The 20,090-nt window shown below is 42.3% G+C and overlaps 1 protein-coding gene across 1 annotated transcript in view; it reads left to right on the top strand.

Moving 5' to 3' along the window:
- The window catches only part of FAM193A (family with sequence similarity 193 member A), a gene marked incomplete in the record, with an annotated part of 656,361 nt that overhangs the window by 585,578 nt on the left and 50,693 nt on the right, over window positions 1-20,090 (top strand). Inside the window, 2 exon segments of the mRNA XM_053704204.1 lie at window positions 843-1,076; window positions 1,566-1,715. Of these exon segments, the coding sequence (XP_053560179.1) occupies window positions 843-1,076; window positions 1,566-1,715 (384 nt within the window).

Here is a 20,090-nt window from a genome sequence, read left to right as displayed (position 1 = left end):
TTAAAGGGACACTAAACCCAAATGTTTTCTTTCATGATTCAGAGCATGCAATTTTAAGCAACTTTCTAATTTACTCTTATCAATTTTTCTTCATACTCTTGCTTTTTCTTTATTTAAAAAACAGGAATGTAAAGCTTAGGAGCTGGCCCATTTTTGGTTTAGAACCTGAATTACACTCTTATTGGTTAGCCAAATGTAGCCACCAATAAGCAAGCTCTATCCAGGGTGCTGAACCTAAAATGGGCTGGCTCCTAAGCTTTACATTCCTGCTTTAAAAAAAAAAAAAAAAAAAAAGATACTAAGAGAACAAAGACAAATTGATAGGAGTAAATTAGAAAGTTGATTAAAATTGCATGTTCTATCTGAATCATGAAATAAAAAAATTGGTTTTAGTGTCCCTTTAACTCCTCAAAGCCTCAATTATGTTTTGATGCTGATCTGGGTAAAAACCGTCCTTTAATTGGTCTGTCCTTTTTGCTTGTTGACATCGTCATTTATGTTTGTTTGACAAATATTTGTAAGGTTTGTGGGTTTTATTCCCCACAGATGTATCTGTTTGTAGAGATAAATTATTAGCATTTTCAAAGAAAATTTAGAAACATTTATGAAATAGTGTTGGATAGTGTGCTTATTTTAAAGAATTTTGTACATTTTTTTTTTTTCTTCAAGTAACCTTTAAATTCTATGTTTAATTTATAATGTAATTTTTTTGCTGTATAATTATAAATCTGGCCTCTTATTGCTTTCTTTGACAAAACAGTCCAGTTTTATTTTTTTTCTAAAGCTTTAACTCTTGAAATAGAAACTTTTTTTTTTTTTTTTTTTTTTTTTTTTAATCACAGCCTCCATCAGCACCAACCAGTAGGAATTACACAGAAATGAGAGAAAAACTTCGATTGAGGTTGACCAAGAGGAAAGAAGAGCAGCCAAAGAAACCTGATCAGATCTCAGAAAGAGATACGGGTGTTGTCGATCATCGAAAAGTAGAAGACCTACTACAGTTCATTAACAGCTCAGAGTCTAAACCAGTGAGCAGTACACGTGCCGCAAAGCGTGCAAGGCACAAACAGAGGAAGGTATGTATCTAAACATCACATGTATTTATTCTGAACACTGGAATATGTACATAGTCACCAGACTACACAAATGTAGGGTATTATTTCATTTTCTCTTGTATGTGTAGTTCTGACATCTTTCCAGTTGGTTCCTCCTTAGCTCTAAAACTATACACTGACTCACAAAACTTAAGTTTAAAAGTGAACATGCTGTCTCTGTGTTTAACAACTTTACAGTAGTAATGCATTACAAACTTATTAACACTGTAACACGTGCACATTTGTGATGTCAGCCAGACCTGTTGTGCCTATGCTGCTGGAATCTGACCTCCATGAAAGAACAAACTTTTTTTGTGATTGCAAAATAATGTTCTTCCATGTGGAGTTAGGTTGTTCCACAGCAAGCATTTTAGTATAAGTCCACTACTTTTCTAATTCTGTATACTTTCTTTCTATAGTACATTTTTTTATTTATTATAATATTATAATTACCCATGTACTACCCCATAGGAATATGGGGCGAGCCCAGCTATCAATGTAATTATTAGCCATGTGCTCGGCTCAGATGGGAGCATGCAGGGAACCTGCACCAACATGGCTGAGGAACGGACAGACAAAGCAGACGCTGAGCCGGACAGAGAACGACCGGAAAAGCAGCAGGTTAGCATCTGGGCCAGCAGTGTCTGGGAGCATCCTTAGGTGCAAGGTACCAAGTAGACAGCATTGCAACACATACACAGCACGTGCCATTTCCTTCATGCAATCTAGCTTAAGTTTAGTTATTTTTACTGAATAATATAAAACAGTGCTTGACAAATATGTTAACAAACAAGGAGCCAGCCCAAAAATCCATATATATATATATATATATATATTTATATTTGTTTTTTTATTCCATGTGCCTACTTCCTTTGGTTAAAAAGTTAGCCATCTTTCTCCAACATAGGTGTGTCCGGTCCACGGCGTCATCCTTACTTGTGGGATATTCTCTTCCCCAACAGGAAATGGCAAAGAGCCCAGCAAAGCTGGTCACATGATCCCTCCTAGGCTCCGCCTACCCCAGTCATTCTCTTTGCCGTTGTACAGGCAACATCTCCACGGAGATGGCTTAGAGTTTTTTAGTGTTTAACTGTAGTTTTTATTATTCAATCAAGAGTTTGTTATTTTAAAATAGTGCTGGTATGTACTATTTACTCTGAAACAGAAAAGAGATGAAGATTTCTGTTTGTATGAGGAAAATGATTTTAGCAACCGTTACTAAAATCCATGGCTGTTCCACACAGGACTGTTGAGAGGAATTAACTTCAGTTGGGGGAACAGTGAGCAGTCTTTTGCTGCTTGAGGTATGACACATTCTAACAAGACGATGTAATGCTGGAAGCTGTCATTTTCCCTATGGGATCCGGTAAGCCATTTTTATTCAGACAGTAAATAAGGGCTTCACAAGGGTTTATTAAGACTGTAGACATTTTCTGGGCTAAATCGATCATATTTACACATATTTAGCCTTGAGGAATCATTTAATCTGGGTATTTTTTGTAAAATAATATCGGCAGGCACTGTTTTAGACACTTTATTCTATAGGGGCTTTCCCTAATCATAGTCAGAGCCTCATTTTCGCGCCGGTATGGCGCACTTGTTTTTGAGAACAGCATGGCATGCAGCTGCATGTGTGTGGAGCTCTGATACATAGAAAAGTCTTTCTGAAGGCATCATTTGGTTTTCGTATTCCCCTTTGGGCTTGGTTGGGTCTCAGCAAAGCAGATTCCAGGGACTGTAAAGGGGTTAAATATAAAAACGGCTCCGGTTCCGTTATTTTAAATGTTAAAGCTTCCAAATTTGGTGTGCAATACTTTTAAGGCTTTAAGACACTGTGGTGAAATTTTGGTGAATTTTGAACAATTCCTTCATACTTTTTCGCAATTGCAGTAATAAAGTGTGTTCAGTTTAAAATTTAAAGTGACAGTAACGGTTTTATTTTAAAACGTTTTTTGTGCTTTGTTATCAAGTTTATGCCTGTTTAACATGTCTGAACTACCAGATAGATTGTGTTCTGACTGTGGGGAAGCCAAGGTTCCTTCTCATTTAAATAGATGTGATTTATGTCATAAAAAATTTAGTAAAAATGATGCCCAAGATGATTCCTCAAGTGAGGGGAGTAAGCATGGTACTGCATCATCCCCTCCTTCGTCTACACCAGTCTTGCCCATACAGGAGGCCCCTAGTACATCTAGCGCGCCAATACTCCTTACTATGCAACAATTAACGGCTGTAATGGATAATTCTATCAAAAACATTTTAGCCAATATGCCCACTTATCAGCGAAAGCGCGACTGCTCTGTTTTAGAAAATACTGAAGAGCATGAGGACGCTGATGATATTGTTTCTGAAGGGCCCCCTACACCAGTCTGAGGGGGCCAGGGAGGTTTTGTCTGAGGGAGAAATTTCAGATTCAGGAAAAATTTCTCAACAAGCTGAACCTGATGTGATTACTTTCAAATTTAAGTTGGAACATCTCCGCGCTCTACTTAAGGAGGTGTTATCCAATTTGGATGATTGTGATTATCTGGTCATTCCAGAAACACTATGTAAAATGGACAAGTTCCTAGAGGCCCCGGGGCCCCCCGAAGCTTTTCCTATATCCAAGCGGGTGGCGTACATTGTTAATAAAGAATGGGACAGGCCCGGTATACCTTTCGTACCTCCCCCCATATTTAAAAAATTGTTTCCTATAGTCGACCCCAGAAAGGACTTATGGCAGACAGTCCCCAAGGTCGAGGGGGCGGTTTCTACTCTAAACAAGCGCGCCACTATACCCATAGAAGATAGTTGTGCTTTCCAAGATCCTATGGATAAAAAATTAGAAGGTTTGCTAAAAAAGATGTTTGTTCAGCAAGGTTACCTTCTACAACCAATTGCATGCATTGTCCCTGTCACTACAGCCGCGTGTTTCTGGTTCGATGAGCTAGAAAAGGCGATTATTAGTAATTCTTCTTCTTATGAGGAGATTATGGACAGAATTCGTGCTCTTAAATTGGCTAATTCTTTCACCCTAGACGCCACCTTGCAATTGGCTAGGTTAGCGGCGAAAAATTCTGGGTTTGCTATTGTGGCGCGCAGAGCGCTTTGGTTAAAATCTTGGTCAGCGGATGCGTCTTCCAAGAACAAATTGCTTGACATTCCTTTCAAGGGGAAAACACTGTTTGGCCCTGACTTGAAAGAGATTATCTCTGATATCACTGGGGGCAAGGGCCACGCCCTTCCTCAGGATAGGTCTTTCAAGGCCAAAAATAAACCTAATTTTCGTCCCTTTCGCAGAAACGGACCAGCCCCAAGTGCTACGTCCTCTAAGCAGGAGGGTAATACTTCTCAAGCCAATCCAGCCTGGAACAAAGGAAAGCAGGCCAAGAAACCTGCCACTGCTCCCAAGACAGCATGAGATGCGGGCCCCCGATCCGGGACCGGATTTGGTGGGGGGCAGACTCTCTCTCTTCACTCAGGCTTGGGCAAGAGATGTTCTGGATCCTTGGGCGCTAGAAATAGTCTCCCAAGGTTATCTTCTGGAAGTGATTCATCCTGTTCCATTAAGAGAACGAGGGATGGGGTTCTACTCCAATCTGTTCGTAGTTCCCATAAAAGTGGGAACGTTCAGACCAATCTTAGATCTCAAGATCCTAAACAAGTTTCTCAAGGTTCCATCGTCCAAAATGGAAACCATTCGAACAATCCTTCCATCCAGGAAGGTCAATTCTTGACCACGGTGGATTTAAAGGATGCGTATCTACATATTCCTGTCCACAAGGAACATCATCGGTTCCTAAGGTTCGCATTCCTGGACAAGCATTACCAGTTCGTGGCGCTTCCTTTCGGATTAGCCACTGCTCCAAGGATTTTCTCAAAGGTACTAGGGTCCCTGCTGGCGGTGCTAAGACCAAGGGGCATTGCTGTAGTACCTTACTTGGACGACATTCTGATTCAAGCGTCGTCCCTTCCTCAAGCAAAGGCTCACACGGACATAGTCCTGGCCTTTCTCAGATCTCACGGATGGAAAGTGAACGTGGAAAAGAGTTCTCTATCTCCGTCGACAAGAGTTCCCTTCTTGGGAACAATAATAGACTCCTTAGAAATGAGGATTTTTCTGACAGAGACCAGAAAAACAAAACTTCTAAACTCTTGTCGGATACTTCATTCCGTTCCTCTTCCTTCCATAGCGCAGTGCATGGAAGTGATAGGTTTGATGGTAGCGGCAATGGACATAGTTCCTTTTGCGCGCATTCATCTAAGACCATTACAACTGTGTATGCTCAGTCAGTGGAATGGGGACTATACAGACTTGTCTCCGAAGATACAAGTAAATCAGAGGACCAGAGACTCACTCCGTTGGTGGCTGTCCCTGGACAACCTGTCACAAGGGGTGACCTCCCGCAGACCAGAGTGGGTCATTGTCACGACCGACGCCAGTCTGATGGGCTGGGGCGCGGTCTGGGGATCCCTGAAAGCTCAGGGTCTTTGGTCTCGGGAAGAATCTCTTCTACCGATAAATATTCTGGAACTGAGAGCGATATTCAATGCTCTCAAGGCTTGGCCTCAGCTAGCGAGGGCCAAGTTCATACGGTTTCAATCAGACAACATGACGACTGTTGCGTACATCAACCATCAGGGGGGAACAAGGAGTTCCCTGGTGATGGAAGAAGTGACCAGAATCATTCAATGGGCGGAGACTCGCTCCTGCCACCTGTCTGCAATCCACATCCCAGGAGTGGAAAATTGGGAAGCGGATTTTCTGAGTCGTCAGACATTGCATCCGGGGGAGTGGGAACTCCATCCGGAAATCTTTGCCCAAATCACTCAACTGTGGGGCATTCCAGACATGGATCTGATGGCCTCTCGTCAGAACTTCAAGGTTCCTTGCTACGGGTCCAGATCTAGGGATCCCAAGGCGACTCTGGTAGATGCACTAGTAGCACCTTGGACCTTCAAACTAGCCTATGTATTCCCGCCGTTTCCTCTCATCCCCAGGCTGGTAGCCAGGATCAATCAGGAGAGGGCGTCGGTGATCTTGATAGCTCCTGCGTGGCCACGCAGGACTTGGTATGCAGATCTGGTGAATATGTCATTGGCTCCACCATGGAAGCTACCTTTGAGACGAGACCTTCTTGTTCAAGGTCCGTTCGAACATCCGAATCTGGTCCCACTCCAGCTGACTGCTTGGAGATTGAACGCTTGATCTTATCAAAGCGAGGGTTCTCAGATTCTGTTATTGATACTCTTGTTCAGGCCAGAAAGCCTGTAACTAGAAAAATTTACCACAAAATTTGGAAAAAATATATCTGTTGGTGTGAATCTAAAGGATTCCCTTGGGACAAGGTTAAGATTCCTAAGAGTCTATCCTTCCTTCGAGAAGGATTGGAAAAAGGATTATCTGCAAGTTCCTTGATGGGACAGATTTCTGCCTTGTCTGTGTTACTTCACAAAAAGCTGGCAGCTGTGCCAGATGTTCAAGCCTTTGTTCAGGCTCTGGTTAGAATCAAGCCTGTTTACAAACCTTTGACTCCTCCTTGGAGTCTCAACTTAGTTCTTTCAGTTCTTCAGGGGGTTCCGTTTGAACCCTTACATTCCGTTGATATTAAGTTATTATCTTGGAAAGTTTTGTTTTTGGTTGCAATTTCTTCTGCTAGAAGAGTTTCAGAATTATCTGCTCTGCAGTGTTCTCCTCCTTATCTGGTGTTCCATGCAGATAAGGTGGTTTTACGTACTAAACCTGGTTTTCTTCCAAAAGTTGTTTCTAACAAAAACATTAACCAGGAGATAGTCGTGCCTTCTCTGTGTCCGAATCCAGTTTCAAAGAAGGAACGTTTGTTGCACAATTTGGATGTTGTTCGCGCTCTAAAATTCTATTTAGATGCTACAAAGGATTTTAGACAAACATCTTCCTTGTTTGTTGTTTATTCTGGTAAAAGGAGAGGTCAAAAAGCAACTTCTACCTCTCTCTCTTTTTGGATTAAAAGCATCATCAGATTGGCTTACGAGACTGCCGGACGGCAGCCTCCTGAAAGAATCACAGCTCATTCCACTAGGGCTGTGGCTTCCACATGGGCCTTCAAGAACGAGGCTTCTGTTGATCAGATATGTAGGGCAGCGACTTGGTCTTCACTGCACACTTTTACCAAATTTTACAAGTTTGATACTTTTGCTTCTTCTGAGGCTATTTTTGGGAGAAAGGTTTTGCAAGCCGTGGTGCCTTCCATTTAGGTGACCTGATTTGCTCCCTCCCTTCATCCGTGTCCTAAAGCTTTGGTATTGGTTCCCACAAGTAAGGATGACGCCGTGGACCGGACACACCTATGTTGGAGAAAACAGAATTTATGTTTACCTGATAAATTACTTTCTCCAACGGTGTGTCCGGTCCACGGCCCGCCCTGGTTTTTTAATCAGGTCTGATAATTTATTTTCTTTAACTACAGTCACCACGGTATCATATGGTTTCTCCTATGCAAATATTCCTCCTTAACGTCGGTCGAATGACTGGGGTAGGCGGAGCCTAGGAGGGATCATGTGACCAGCTTTGCTGGGCTCTTTGCCATTTCCTGTTGGGGAAGAGAATATCCCACAAGTAAGGATGACGCCGTGGACCGGACACACCGTTGGAGAAAGTAATTTATCAGGTAAACATAAATTCTGTTTTTATTTTTTATAAATATGCTGCATTAGTTAACCCCTCCCAAGGTAAATTAAACACATTATTGCTACATGTAGTCTACACATTTACCCAAGGTTTTAATTTATCATATTTTTTATTTTAAAAAGCTTAAACGTTCATAAGCAGCAAATTTATGTAAGTTGTAGCGTTTATTATTGTGTACAAAAATACAAAAGCTAGGAAAGTATATTATGAGATAATGTTGGATTTAAAAAAGTATCTTATTTATTGCTTTACTGTTTATACATGAAAAGAGGCTAATGTGCATTGTAAGAAGAGTTCTCTAAATCCTTAGTGTTGCAGCTGACTGGAAATCAGTCGGTTAAAAGAAAACCAGGCACCTTTTAATTTAAAGTGATCATAAATCACAGCACCTGCACACTCGCAGCACTCTTGCGCTTTTACCCCCTCGGCAGTATTAGATGTGCAGGTGTTAGGTTTGGGATTTATGATCACTTTAGTGCTCTCCCTTTACCTGCCGTTGTTGCACTTGAAATGACAGCCAGTACACCCTGTCAGTACTCGCTCCATAAGCATGCTGCCAATGAAAAACTCTGCTGCTCCTACTGGGAGCAGGCCCCAAAACCGGGTAACAAATAATTTGTTTATCTGTGATGTACCGAAATGGAAATTCTGGACCAAATCCGAAAATCCAGGAGGCACTTAGCCGAAAACCGAAAATGTCTTTTTCCCCAAAATTAAAAAAAAAATTTCATTTTTTTTGCATAATTAGACTATTTTATGAATGAATCAGAATTGAAAACCTGCAATAAAATAAAATAACCACACTTTTATTGAAAGTAACACTAAAATTGAACAATAATATGCTACACAATAATTTTACCAAGAAAACAAAACGGGCAAAAAAACGATGCCATTTTCGGCCAAAAATTTCTGCGACCAAATTTCGGTGCATCCCTACTTAAAACAATATTAAATATTAATATACTGTATTATTCTGTATTTAGTTCTGTGTAACAAAATTAGATTTAACAGTATTTTATTTTTTTTACCAATTATCCAAATAAAGTCCTAGAAAACTATTATTATATGAGAAACAGTAAGTCAAGAAATGAACTCAAACAGCAGCTCTAGGGTATTTTACCGAAAATAACAGGCAAAAAACAAACAAAAACAAAATAGCCAAAAATGCAATTTTCAGCCGAAATTATATATATATATATATATATATATATATATATATATATATATATATATATATATATATATATATATATATATATATATATATATATAATTTCGTCTTAATATACTACAGTTTTCTTGTCATCTTTAAATGCATAGTAAAGGACACCCACAGCAGAGCTGTCTATATAGCTCCTCCCCTCACTGCCATATCCAGTCATTCTCTTGCAACTCTCAACAAGCATGGAGGTAGTAAGAAAGAAGTGGTGAAATGTAGCTGTTATTTTGCTTCAATCAAAAGTTTATTATTTTTAAATGGTACCGGAGTTGTACTATTTTGTTCCAGGCAGAAAAATAGAAGAATCTGCCTGTGATTTCTATGATCTTAGCAGGTTGTAACTAAGATCCATTGCTGTTCTCACACATGACTGAAGAGAGAGATAACTTCAGCGGGGGAATGGTGTGCAGGTTATCCTGCTATGAGGTATGTGCAGTTAATATTTTTCTAGAGGAGGTGAAATTCTAGAAAATGCTGCTGATACCAAATTTATGTAAGGTAAGCCTGAATACAGTGATTTAATAACGACTGGTATCATGCTTACTTTCTGAGGTAATACTTTTTTCTTCTGTTATGTGTGATCAGTCCACGGGTCATCATTACTTCTGGGATATAACTCCTCCCCAACAGGAAATGCAAGAGGATTCACCCAGCAGAGCTGCATATAGCTCCTCCCCTCCACGTCAGTCCCAGTCATTCTCTTGCACCCAACGACTAGATAGGATGTGTGAGAGGACTATGGTGATTATACTTAGTTTTTATGACTTCAATCAAAAGTTTGTTATTTTAAAATAGCACCGGAGCGTGTTATTACTTCTCTGGCAGAGTTTGAGGAAGAATCTGTCAGAGTTTTTTACTATGATTTTAACCGGAGTAGTTAAGATCATATTGCTGTTCTCGGCCATCTGAGGGAGGTAAAGGCTTCAGATCAGGGGACAGCGGGCAGATGAATCTGCATTGAGGTATGTAGCAGTTTTTATTTTCTGAATGGAATTGATGAGAAAATCCTGCCATACCGTTAAAATGACATGTATGTATACACTTCAGTATTCTGGGGATGGTATTTCACCGGAACTACTCTGTTAAAGGTCACTAATCCCTTTTTAATAACTATTTATCATGTTAAACGTTTTTGCTGGAATGTAGAATCGTTTACATTGCTGAGGTACTGTGTGAATAAATATTTGGGCATTATTTTCCACTTGGCAGTTTTTTTGCTTTAATTGTGACAGTTTCGTTTCTCTTCACTGCTGTGTGGGAGAGGGAGGGGCCGTTTTTGGCGCTCTTTGCTACGCATCAAAAAATACCAGTCAGTTACTTTTATATTTCCTGCATGATCCGGTTCATCTCTGATAGATCTCAGGGGTCTTCAAACTTCTTTGAAGGGAGGTAAATTCTCTCAGCAGAGCTGTGAGAATTCTTATAGTGACTGTGAATAAAAACGTTGCTTTGTATTTTTTATGTCAAATTTAATTATTGTTATTTTACTAATGGGAACAAACCTTTGCTAAAAGTTTTGTTGTTTTAAAGTTTGATGCTATAACTGTTTTTCAGTTCATTATTTCAACTGTCATTTAATCGTTAGTACCTCTTTGAGGCACAGTACGTTTTTTTTTTTTTTTTGCTAAAAAAGATTATAACCAAGTTGTAAGTTTTTTGCTAGTGTGTTAAACATGTCTGACTCAGAGGAAGATATCTGTGTCATTTGTTCCAATGCCAAGGTGGAGCCCAATAGAAATTTATGTACTAACTGTATTGATGCTACTTTAAATAAAAGTCAATCTGTACAATGTGAACAAATTTCACCAAACAGCGAGGGGAGAGTTATGCCGACTAACTCGCCTCACGCGGCAGTACCTGCATCTCCCGCCCGGGAGGTGCGTGATATTTTGGCGCCTAGTACATCTGGGCGGCCATTACAGATAACATTACAAGATATGGCTACTGTTATGACTGAAGTTTTGTCTAAATTACCAGAACTAAGAGGCAAGCGTGATCACTCTGGGGTGAGAACAGAGTGCGCTGACAATGCTAGGGCCATGTCTGATACTGCGTCACAGCTCGCGGAGCATGAGGACGGAGAGCTTCATTCTGTGGGTGACGGTTCTGATCCAAACAGATTGGACTCAGATATTTCAAATTTTAAATTTAAATTGGAGAACCTCCGTGTATTACTAGGGGAGGTCTTAGCAGCTCTCAACGATTGTAACACCGTTGCAATACCAGAGAAACTGTGTAGGTTGGATAAATACTTTGCGGTACCGGCGAGTACTGACGTTTTTCCTATACCTAAGAGACTAACTGAAATTGTTACTAAGGAGTGGGATAGACCCGGTGTGCCGTTCTCACCCCCTCCAATATTTAGAAAGATGTTTCCAATAGACGCCACCACTCGGGACTTATGGCAAACGGTCCCCAAGGTGGAGGGAGCAGTTTCTACTTTAGCTAAGCGTACCACTATCCCGGTGGAGGATAGCTGTGCTTTCTCAGATCCAATGGATAAAAAATTAGAGGGTTACCTTAAGAAAATGTTTGTTCAACAAGGTTTTATATTACAACCCCTTGCATGTATCGCGCCGATTACGGCTGCGGCAGCATTTTGGATTGAGTCGCTTGAAGAGAACCTTAGTTCATCTACGCTAGACGACATTACGGACAGGCTTAGAGTCCTTAAACTAGCTAATTCCTTCATTTCGGAGGCCGTAGTACATTTAACCAAACTTACGGCTAAGAACTCAGGATTCGCCATACAGGCACGTAGGGCGCTGTGGCTAAAATCCTGGTCAGCGGATGTTACTTCTAAGTCCAAATTACTTAATATACCTTTCAAGGGGCAGTCTTTATTTGGGCCCGGTTTGAAAGAGATTATCGCTGACATTACAGGAGGTAAGGGCCACGCCCTACCTCAAGACAAAGCCAAAGCTAAGGCTAGACAGTCTAATTTTCGTCCCTTTCGGAACTTCAAAACAGGAGCAGCATCAACCTCCACTGCACCAAAACAGGAAGGAGCTGTTGCTCGTTACAGGCAAGGCTGGAAGCCTAACCAGTCCTGGAACAAGAGCAAGCAGGCCAGGAAACCTGCTGCTGCCCCAAAGACAGCATGAACCGAGAGCCCCCGATCCGGGACCGGATCTAGTGGGGGGCAGACTCTCTCTCTTCGCCCAGGCCTGGGCAAGAGATGTTCAGGATCCCTGGGCACTAGAGATCATATCTCAGGGATACCTTCTAGACTTCAAATTATCTCCCCCAAGAGGGAGATTTCATCTGTCAAGGTTGTCAACAAACCAGATAAAGAAAGAAGCGTTTATACGCTGCGTACAAGATCTGTTAATAATGGGAGTGATCCATCCGGTTCCGCGGTCGGAACAAGGACAAGGGTTCTACTCAAACCTGTTTGTGGTTCCCAAAAAAGAGGGAACTTTCAGGCCAATCTTAGATTTAAAGATTCTAAACAAATTCCTAAGAGTTCCATCGTTCAAAATGGAAACTATTCGGACAATCTTACCCATGATCCAAGAGGGTCAGTACATGACCACAGTGGATTTAAAGGATGCTTACCTTCACATACCGATCCACAAAGATCATCACCGGTATCTAAGGTTTGCCTTCTTAGACAGGCACTACCAGTTTGTAGCTCTTCCATTCGGATTGGCTACGGCTCCAAGAATCTTCACAAAGGTTCTGGGTGCCCTTCTGGCGGTACTAAGACCGCGAGGGATTTCGGTAGCTCCATACCTAGACGACATTCTAATACAAGCTTCAAGCTTTCAAACTGCCAAGGCTCATACAGAGTTAGTTCTGGCATTTCTAAGGTCGCATGGATGGAAAGTGAACGAAAAGAAGAGTTCTCTTTTTCCTCTCACAAGAGTTCCATTCTTGGGGACTCTTATAGATTCTGTAGAAATGAAGATTTACCTGACAGAGGACAGGTTAACAAAGCTTCAAAATGCATGCCGTGTCCTTCATTCCATTCAACACCCGTCAGTAGCTCAATGCATGGAGGTGATCGGCTTAATGGTAGCGGCAATGGACATAGTACCTTTTGCACGCCTACACCTCAGACCTCTGCAATTATGCATGCTAAGTCAGTGGAATGGGGATTACTCAGATTTGTCCCCTACTCTGAATCTGAATCAAGAGACCAGAAATTCTCTTCTATGGTGGCTTCATCGGCCACACCTGTCCAGGGGGATGCCATTCAGCAGGCCAGACTGGACAATTGTAACAACAGACGCCAGCCTACTAGGTTGGGGCGCTGTCTGGAATTCTCTGAAGGCTCAGGGACTATGGAATCAGGAGGAGAGTCTCCTTCCAATAAACATTCTGGAATTGAGAGCAGTTCTCAATGCCCTTCTAGCTTGGCCCCAATTAACAACTCGGGGGTTCATCAGGTTTCAGTCGGACAACATCACGACTGTAGCTTACATCAACCATCAGGGAGGGACAAGAAGCTCCCTAGCAATGGTGGAAGTATCAAAGATAATTCGCTGGGCAGAGTCTCACTCTTGCCACCTGTCAGCAATCCACATCCCGGGAGTGGAGAACTGGGAGGCGGATTTCTTGAGTCGCCAGACTTTTCATCCGGGGGAGTGGGAACTTCATCCGGAGGTCTTTGCCCAAATACTTCGACGTTGGGGCAAACCAGAGATAGATCTCATGGCGTCTCGCCAGAACGCCAAACTTCCTCGCTACGGGTCCAGATCCAGGGATCCGGGAGCGGTTCTGATAGATGCTTTGACAGCACCTTGGAACTTCGGGATGGCTTATGTGTTTCCACCCTTTCCGCTGCTTCCTCGATTGATTGCCAAAATCAAACAGGAGAGAGCATCAGTGATTCTAATAGCGCCTGCATGGCCACGCAGGACTTGGTATGCAGATCTAGTGGACATGTCATCCTGTCCGCCTTGGTCTCTACCTCTAAGACAGGACCTTCTGATACAGGGTCCATTCAAACATCAAAATCTAACTTCTCTGAAGCTGACTGCTTGGAAATTGAACGTTTGATTTTATCAAAACGTGGTTTTTCTGAGTCGGTTATTGATACCCTGATACAGGCTAGGAAGCCTGTTACCAGAAAGATTTACCATAAAATATGGCGTAAATACCTATACTGGTGCGAATCCAAACATTACTCCTGGAGTAAGGTTAGGATCTCTAGGATATTGTCTTTTCTACAAGAAGGGTTAGAAAAGGGTTTATCAGCTAGTTCATTAAAGGGACAGATTTCAGCTCTGTCCATCTTGTTACACAGGCGTCTGTCAGAAAATCCAGACGTCCAGGCTTTTTGTCAGGCTTTAGCTAGGATCAAGCCTGTGTTTAAAGCTGTTGCTCCGCCATGGAGTTTAAACTTAGTTCTTAACGTTTTACAGGGTGTTCCATTTGAACCCCTTCATTCCATTGATATAAAATTGTTATCTTGGAAAGTTCTGTTTTTAATGGCTATTTCCTCGGCTCGAAGAGTCTCTGAGTTATCAGCCTTACATTGTGATTCTCCTTATCTGATTTTTCACTCAGACAAGGTAGTTCTGCGTACTAAACCTGGGTTCTTACCTAAGGTGGTCACTAACAGGAATATCAATCAAGAGATTGTTGTTCCATCCTTGTGTCCAAATCCTTCTTCAAAGAAGGAACGTCTTCTACACAATCTGGATGTAGTTCGTGCCCTCAAGTTCTACTTGCAGGCAACTAAAGATTTTCGCCAAACTTCTTCCCTGTTTGTCGTTTATTCTGGACAGAGGAGAGGTCAAAAAGCTTCTGCTACCTCTCTCTCTTTTTGGCTTCGTAGCATAATACGTTTAGCCTATGAGACTGCTGGTCAGCAGCCTCCTGAAAGAATTACAGCTCACTCCACTAGAGCTGTGGCTTCCACTTGGGCCTTTAAGAATGAGGCCTCTGTTGAACAGATTTGCAAGGCTGCAACTTGGTCTTCGCTTCATACTTTTTCCAAATTTTACAAATTTGACACTTTTGCTTCTTCGGAGGCTATTTTTGGGAGAAAGGTTCTTCAGGCAGTGGTTCCTTCTATATAATGAGCCTGCCTATCCCTCCCGTCATCCGTGTACTTTTGCTTTGGTATTGGTATCCCAGAAGTAATGATGACCCGTGGACTGATCACACATAACAGAAGAAAACATAATTTATGCTTACCTGATAAATTCCTTTCTTCTGTTGTGTGATCAGTCCACGGCCCGCCCTGTTTTAAGGCAGGTAAATATCTTTTAAATTATACTCCAGTCACCACTTCACCCTTGGTTACTCCTTTCTCGTTGATTCTTGGTCGAATGACTGGGACTGACGTGGAGGGGAGGAGCTATATGCAGCTCTGCTGGGTGAATCCTCTTGCATTTCCTGTTGGGGAGGAGTTATATCCCAGAAGTAATGATGACCCGTGGACTGATCACACAACAGAAGAAAGGAATTTATCAGGTAAGCATAAATTATGTTTTATATTTACAATATAAAACGTTTGCTGGCCTGTATATATGTATATATATACTTTGGTGATAAAACTTTATTGGGGCCTAGTTTTTTCCAGATGGCTGGCTTAAATTTGCCTAGAAACAGTTTCCTGAGGCTTTCCACTGTGTTACTATGAGTGGGAGGGGCCTAATTTAGCGCTTTTTTGAGCAGTAACTTTTACAGACTGAGACATTCAGGAGTCCCCTGAATGCTATAGGACATCTCTGAAGGGCTCTTAGGCTTCCTAAATCGTTTGTTGGGGAAGGTAGGCCCACAGCAAGGCTGTGGCAGTTTGGTGTGACTGTTAAAAAACATCTATCGTTTTTTTGATCAGTTTTTTGAACTAAGGGGTTAATCATCCATTTGCAAGTGGATGCAATGCTCTGTTAGCTTATTATACAAACTGTAAAAATTTCGTTTGATTTACTGCCTTTTTTCACTGTTTTTCAAATTCTGACAATTTGTTTCTCTTAAAGGCACAGTACCGTTTTTTATATTTGCTTGTTATCTTGATTTAAAGTGTTTTCCAAGCTTGCTAGTCTCATTGCTAGTCTGTACAAACATGTCTGACATAGAGGAAACTCCTTGTTTATTATGTTTAAAAGCCATTGTGGAACCCCCTCTTAGAATGTGTACCAAATGTACTGATTTCACTTTAAGCAATAAAGATCATATTCTGTCTTTAAAAATTTTATCAGAGGAATCTGACGAGGGGGAAGTTATGCCGACTAACTCTCCCCACGTGTCAGACTCTTTGACTCCCGCTCAAGGGACTCACGCTCAAATGGCGCCAAGTACATCTAGGGCGCCCATAGCGTTTACTTTACAAGATATGGCGGCAGTCATGGATAATACACTGTCAGCGGTATTAGCCAGACTACCTGAATTTAGAGGAAAGCGAGATAGCTCTGGAGTTAGACGAAATACAGAGCATACTGACGCTTTAAGAGCTATGTCTGATACTGCCTCACAATATGCAGAAGCTGAAGGAGAGCTTCTTTCTGTGGGTGATGTTTCTGACTCAGGGAAGATGATGCAACCTGATTCTAATATTTCTACATTTAAATTTAAGCTTGAACACCTCCGCGTGTTACTCAGGGAGGTTTTAGCTGCTCTCAATGACTGTGATACAATTGCAGTGCCAGAGATATTGTGTAGACTGGATAAATACTATGCAGTGCCGGTGTGCACTGATGTTTTTCCAATGCCTAAAAGGTTTACAGAAATTATTACTAAGGAATGGGATAGACCAGGTGTGCCGTTCTCTCCCCCTCCTGTTTTTAGAAAAATGTTTCCAATAGACGCCACCACACGGGACTTATGGCAGACAGTTCCTAAGGTGGAGGGAGCAGTTTCTACACTAGCAAAGCGTACTACTATCCCTGTCGAGGACAGTTGTGCTTTCTTAGATCCAATGGATAAAAAGTTAGCGGGTTACCTTAAGAAAATGTTTATTCAACAAGGTTTTATCCTACAGCCCCTTGCATGCATTGCTCCTGTCACTGCTGCTGCGGCGTTCTGGTTTGAGTCTCTGGAAGAGGCTTTACAGGTAGCGACTCCATTGGATGACATACTTGACAAGCTTAGAGCACTTAAGCTAGCCAATTCTTTTGTTTCTGATGCCATTGTTCATTTGACTAAACTAACGGCTAAGAATTCTGGTTTTGCTATCCTTAAATCATGGTCAGCTGACGTTACTTCAAAGTCTAAGCTGCTTAACATTCCCTTCAAGGGGCAGACCCTATTCGGGCCTGGTTTGAAGGAGATTATTGCTGATATCACTGGAGGAAAAGGTCATGCCCTTCCTCAGGATAGGTCAAAATCAAGGGCCAAACAGTCTAATTTTCGTGCCTTTCGAAACTTCAAAGCAAGTGCGGCATCAACTTCCTCTAATGCAAAACAAGAGGGAACTTTTGCTCAGTCCAAGACGGTCTGGAGACCTAACCAGACCTGGAACAAGGGTAAGCAGGCCAAAAAGCCTGCTGCTGCCCTGCCTCTAAGACAGCATGAAGGAACGGCCCCCTATCCGGTAACGGATCTAGTAGGGGGCAGACTTTTGCTCTTCGCCCAGGCGTGGGCAAGAGATGTCCAGGATCCCTGGGCGTTGGAAATTATATCCCAGGCATATCTTCTAGACTTCAAGCCCCCCCCCCCCCCCCCCAAAAGGGAGATTTCACCTTTCACAATTATCTGCAAACCAGATAGAGGCATTCTTACACTGTGTACAAGACCTCCTAGTTATAGGAGTGATCCATCCAGTTCCAAACGAGGAACAGGGACAGGGATTTTACTCAAATCTGTTTGTGGTTCCCAAAAAAGTGGGAACCTTCAGACCAATTTTGGATCTAAAGATCTTAAACAAATTCCTCAGAGTTCCATCATTCAAGATGGAGACTATTCGTACCATCCTACCTATGATCCAGGAGGGTCAATACATGACTACAGTGGATTTAAAGGATGCTTATCTTCACATTCCGATACACAAAGATCATCGGTTTCTCAGGTTTGCCTTCCTAGACAGGCATTATCAGTTTGTAGCTCTTCCCTTTGGGTTAGCTACAGCCCCAAGAATTTTTACGAAGGTTCTGGGGTCGCTTCTGGCGGTCCTAAGGCCGCGGGGCATAGCAGTAGCCCCTTATTTAGACGACATCCTGATTCAGGCGTCAAACTTCCAAATTGCCAAGTCTCATACGGACATAGTGTTGGCATTTCTGAGGTCGCATGGGTGGAAGGTGAACAAGGAAAAGAGTTCTCTATCCCTCCTCACAAGAGTTTCCTTCCTAGGGACTCTAATAGATTCTGTAGAAATGAAAATTTACCTGACGGAGTCCAGGTTATCAAAACTTCTAAATTCCTGCCGTGTTCTTTATTCCATTCCTCGCCCTTCGGTGGCTCAGTGCATAGAAGTAATCGGCTTAATGGTAGCGGCAATGGACATAGTGCCGTTTGCACGCCTACATCTCAGACCGCTGCAACTCTGCATGCTCAGTCAGTGGAATGGGGATTACACAGATTTGTCCCCTCTATTAAATCTGGATCAAGAGACAAGGGAGTCTCTTCTCTGGTGGCTATCTCGGGTCCATCTGTCCAAAGGTATGACCTTTCGCAGGCCAGATTGGACAATTGTAACGACAGATGCCAGCCTTCTGGGTTGGGGTGCAGTCTGGAACTCCCTGAAGGCTCAGGGATCGTGGCCTCATGAGGAGTCTCTCCTTCCAATAAACATTCTGGAACTAAGAGCGGTATTCAATGCTCTTCAGGCTTGGCCTCAGCGACAATGAGGTTCATCAGATTTCAGTCGGACAACATCATGACTGTGGCTTACATCAACCATCAAGGGGGAACCAGGAGTTCCCTAGCGATGTTAGAAGTCTCAAAGATAATTCGCTGGGCAGAGATTCACTCTTGCCACCTATCAGCTATCCATATCCCAGGTGTAGAGAACTGGGAGGCGGATTTTCTAAGTCGTCAGACTTTTCATCCGGGGGAGTGGTAACTCCATCCGGAGGTGTTTGCACAATTGGTTCATCGTTGGGGCAAACCAGAACTGGATCTCATGGCGTCTCGCCAGAACGCCAAGCTTCCTTGTTACGGATCCAGGTCCAGGGACTCCAAGGCAACACTGATAGATGCTTTAGCAGCGCCTTGGTCCTTCAACCTGGCTTATGTGTTTCCACCGTTTCCTCTGCTCCCTCGTCTGATTGCCAAAATCAAGCTGGAGAGAGCATCAGTGATCTTGATAACGCCTGCGTGGCCACGCAGGACTTGGTATGCAGACCTGGTGGACATGTCTTCCCTTCCACCTTGGACTCTGCCTCTGAGACAGGACCTTCTACTTCAGGGTCCTTTCAACCATCCAAATCTAATTTCTCTGAGAATGACTGGAGATTGAACGCTTGATTTTATCAAAGCGTGGCTTCTCCGAGTCAGTTATTGATACCTTAATTCAGGCACGAAAGCCTGTCACCAGGAAAATCTATCATAAGATATGGCGTAAATAATATCTTTATTGGTGTGAATCCAAGGGTTACTCATGGAGTAAAGTCAGGATTCCCAAGATATTATCTTTTTCTCCAAGAAGGATTGGAGAAAGGATTGTCAGCTAGTTCCTTAAAGGGACAGATTTCTGCTCTGTCTATTCTTTTGCACAAGCGTCTGGCGGATGTTCCAGACGTTCAGTTATTTTGTCAGGCTTTAGTTAGAATCAAGCCTGTGTTTAAACCTGTTGCTCCACCGTGGAGTTTAAATTTGGTTCTTAAAGTTCTTCAGGGGGTTCCGTTTGAACCTCTTCATTCCATAGATATCAAACTTTTATCTTGGAAAGTTCTATTTTTGGTAGCTATTTCCTCGGCTTGTAGAGTTTCCGAGTTATCTGCCTTACAATGTGATTCCCCTTATCTGATCTTCCATGCAGATAAGGTAGTTTTGCGTACCAAACCTGGGTTTTCTGGTATCTAATAAGAATATCAATCAGGAGATTGTGGTTCCGTCATTGTGTCCTAATCCTTCTTCAAAGAAGGAACGTCTATTACACAATCTTGACGTGGTTCGTGCTTTAAAGTATTATTTACAAGCTACTAAAGAATTTCGTCAAACATCTGCTTTGTTTGTTGTCTACTCTGGACAGAGGAAAGGCCAAAAGGCTTCGGCAATTTCTCTTCCGCTTTGGCTA

This window comes from Bombina bombina, chromosome 2 (genome assembly GCF_027579735.1).
Source record: "Bombina bombina isolate aBomBom1 chromosome 2, aBomBom1.pri, whole genome shotgun sequence".
Classification (NCBI taxonomy): domain Eukaryota; kingdom Metazoa; phylum Chordata; class Amphibia; order Anura; family Bombinatoridae; genus Bombina; species Bombina bombina.
Note: the sequence above shows the minus strand (reverse complement) of the source record. Positions and strands in the feature narration are given on the sequence as shown.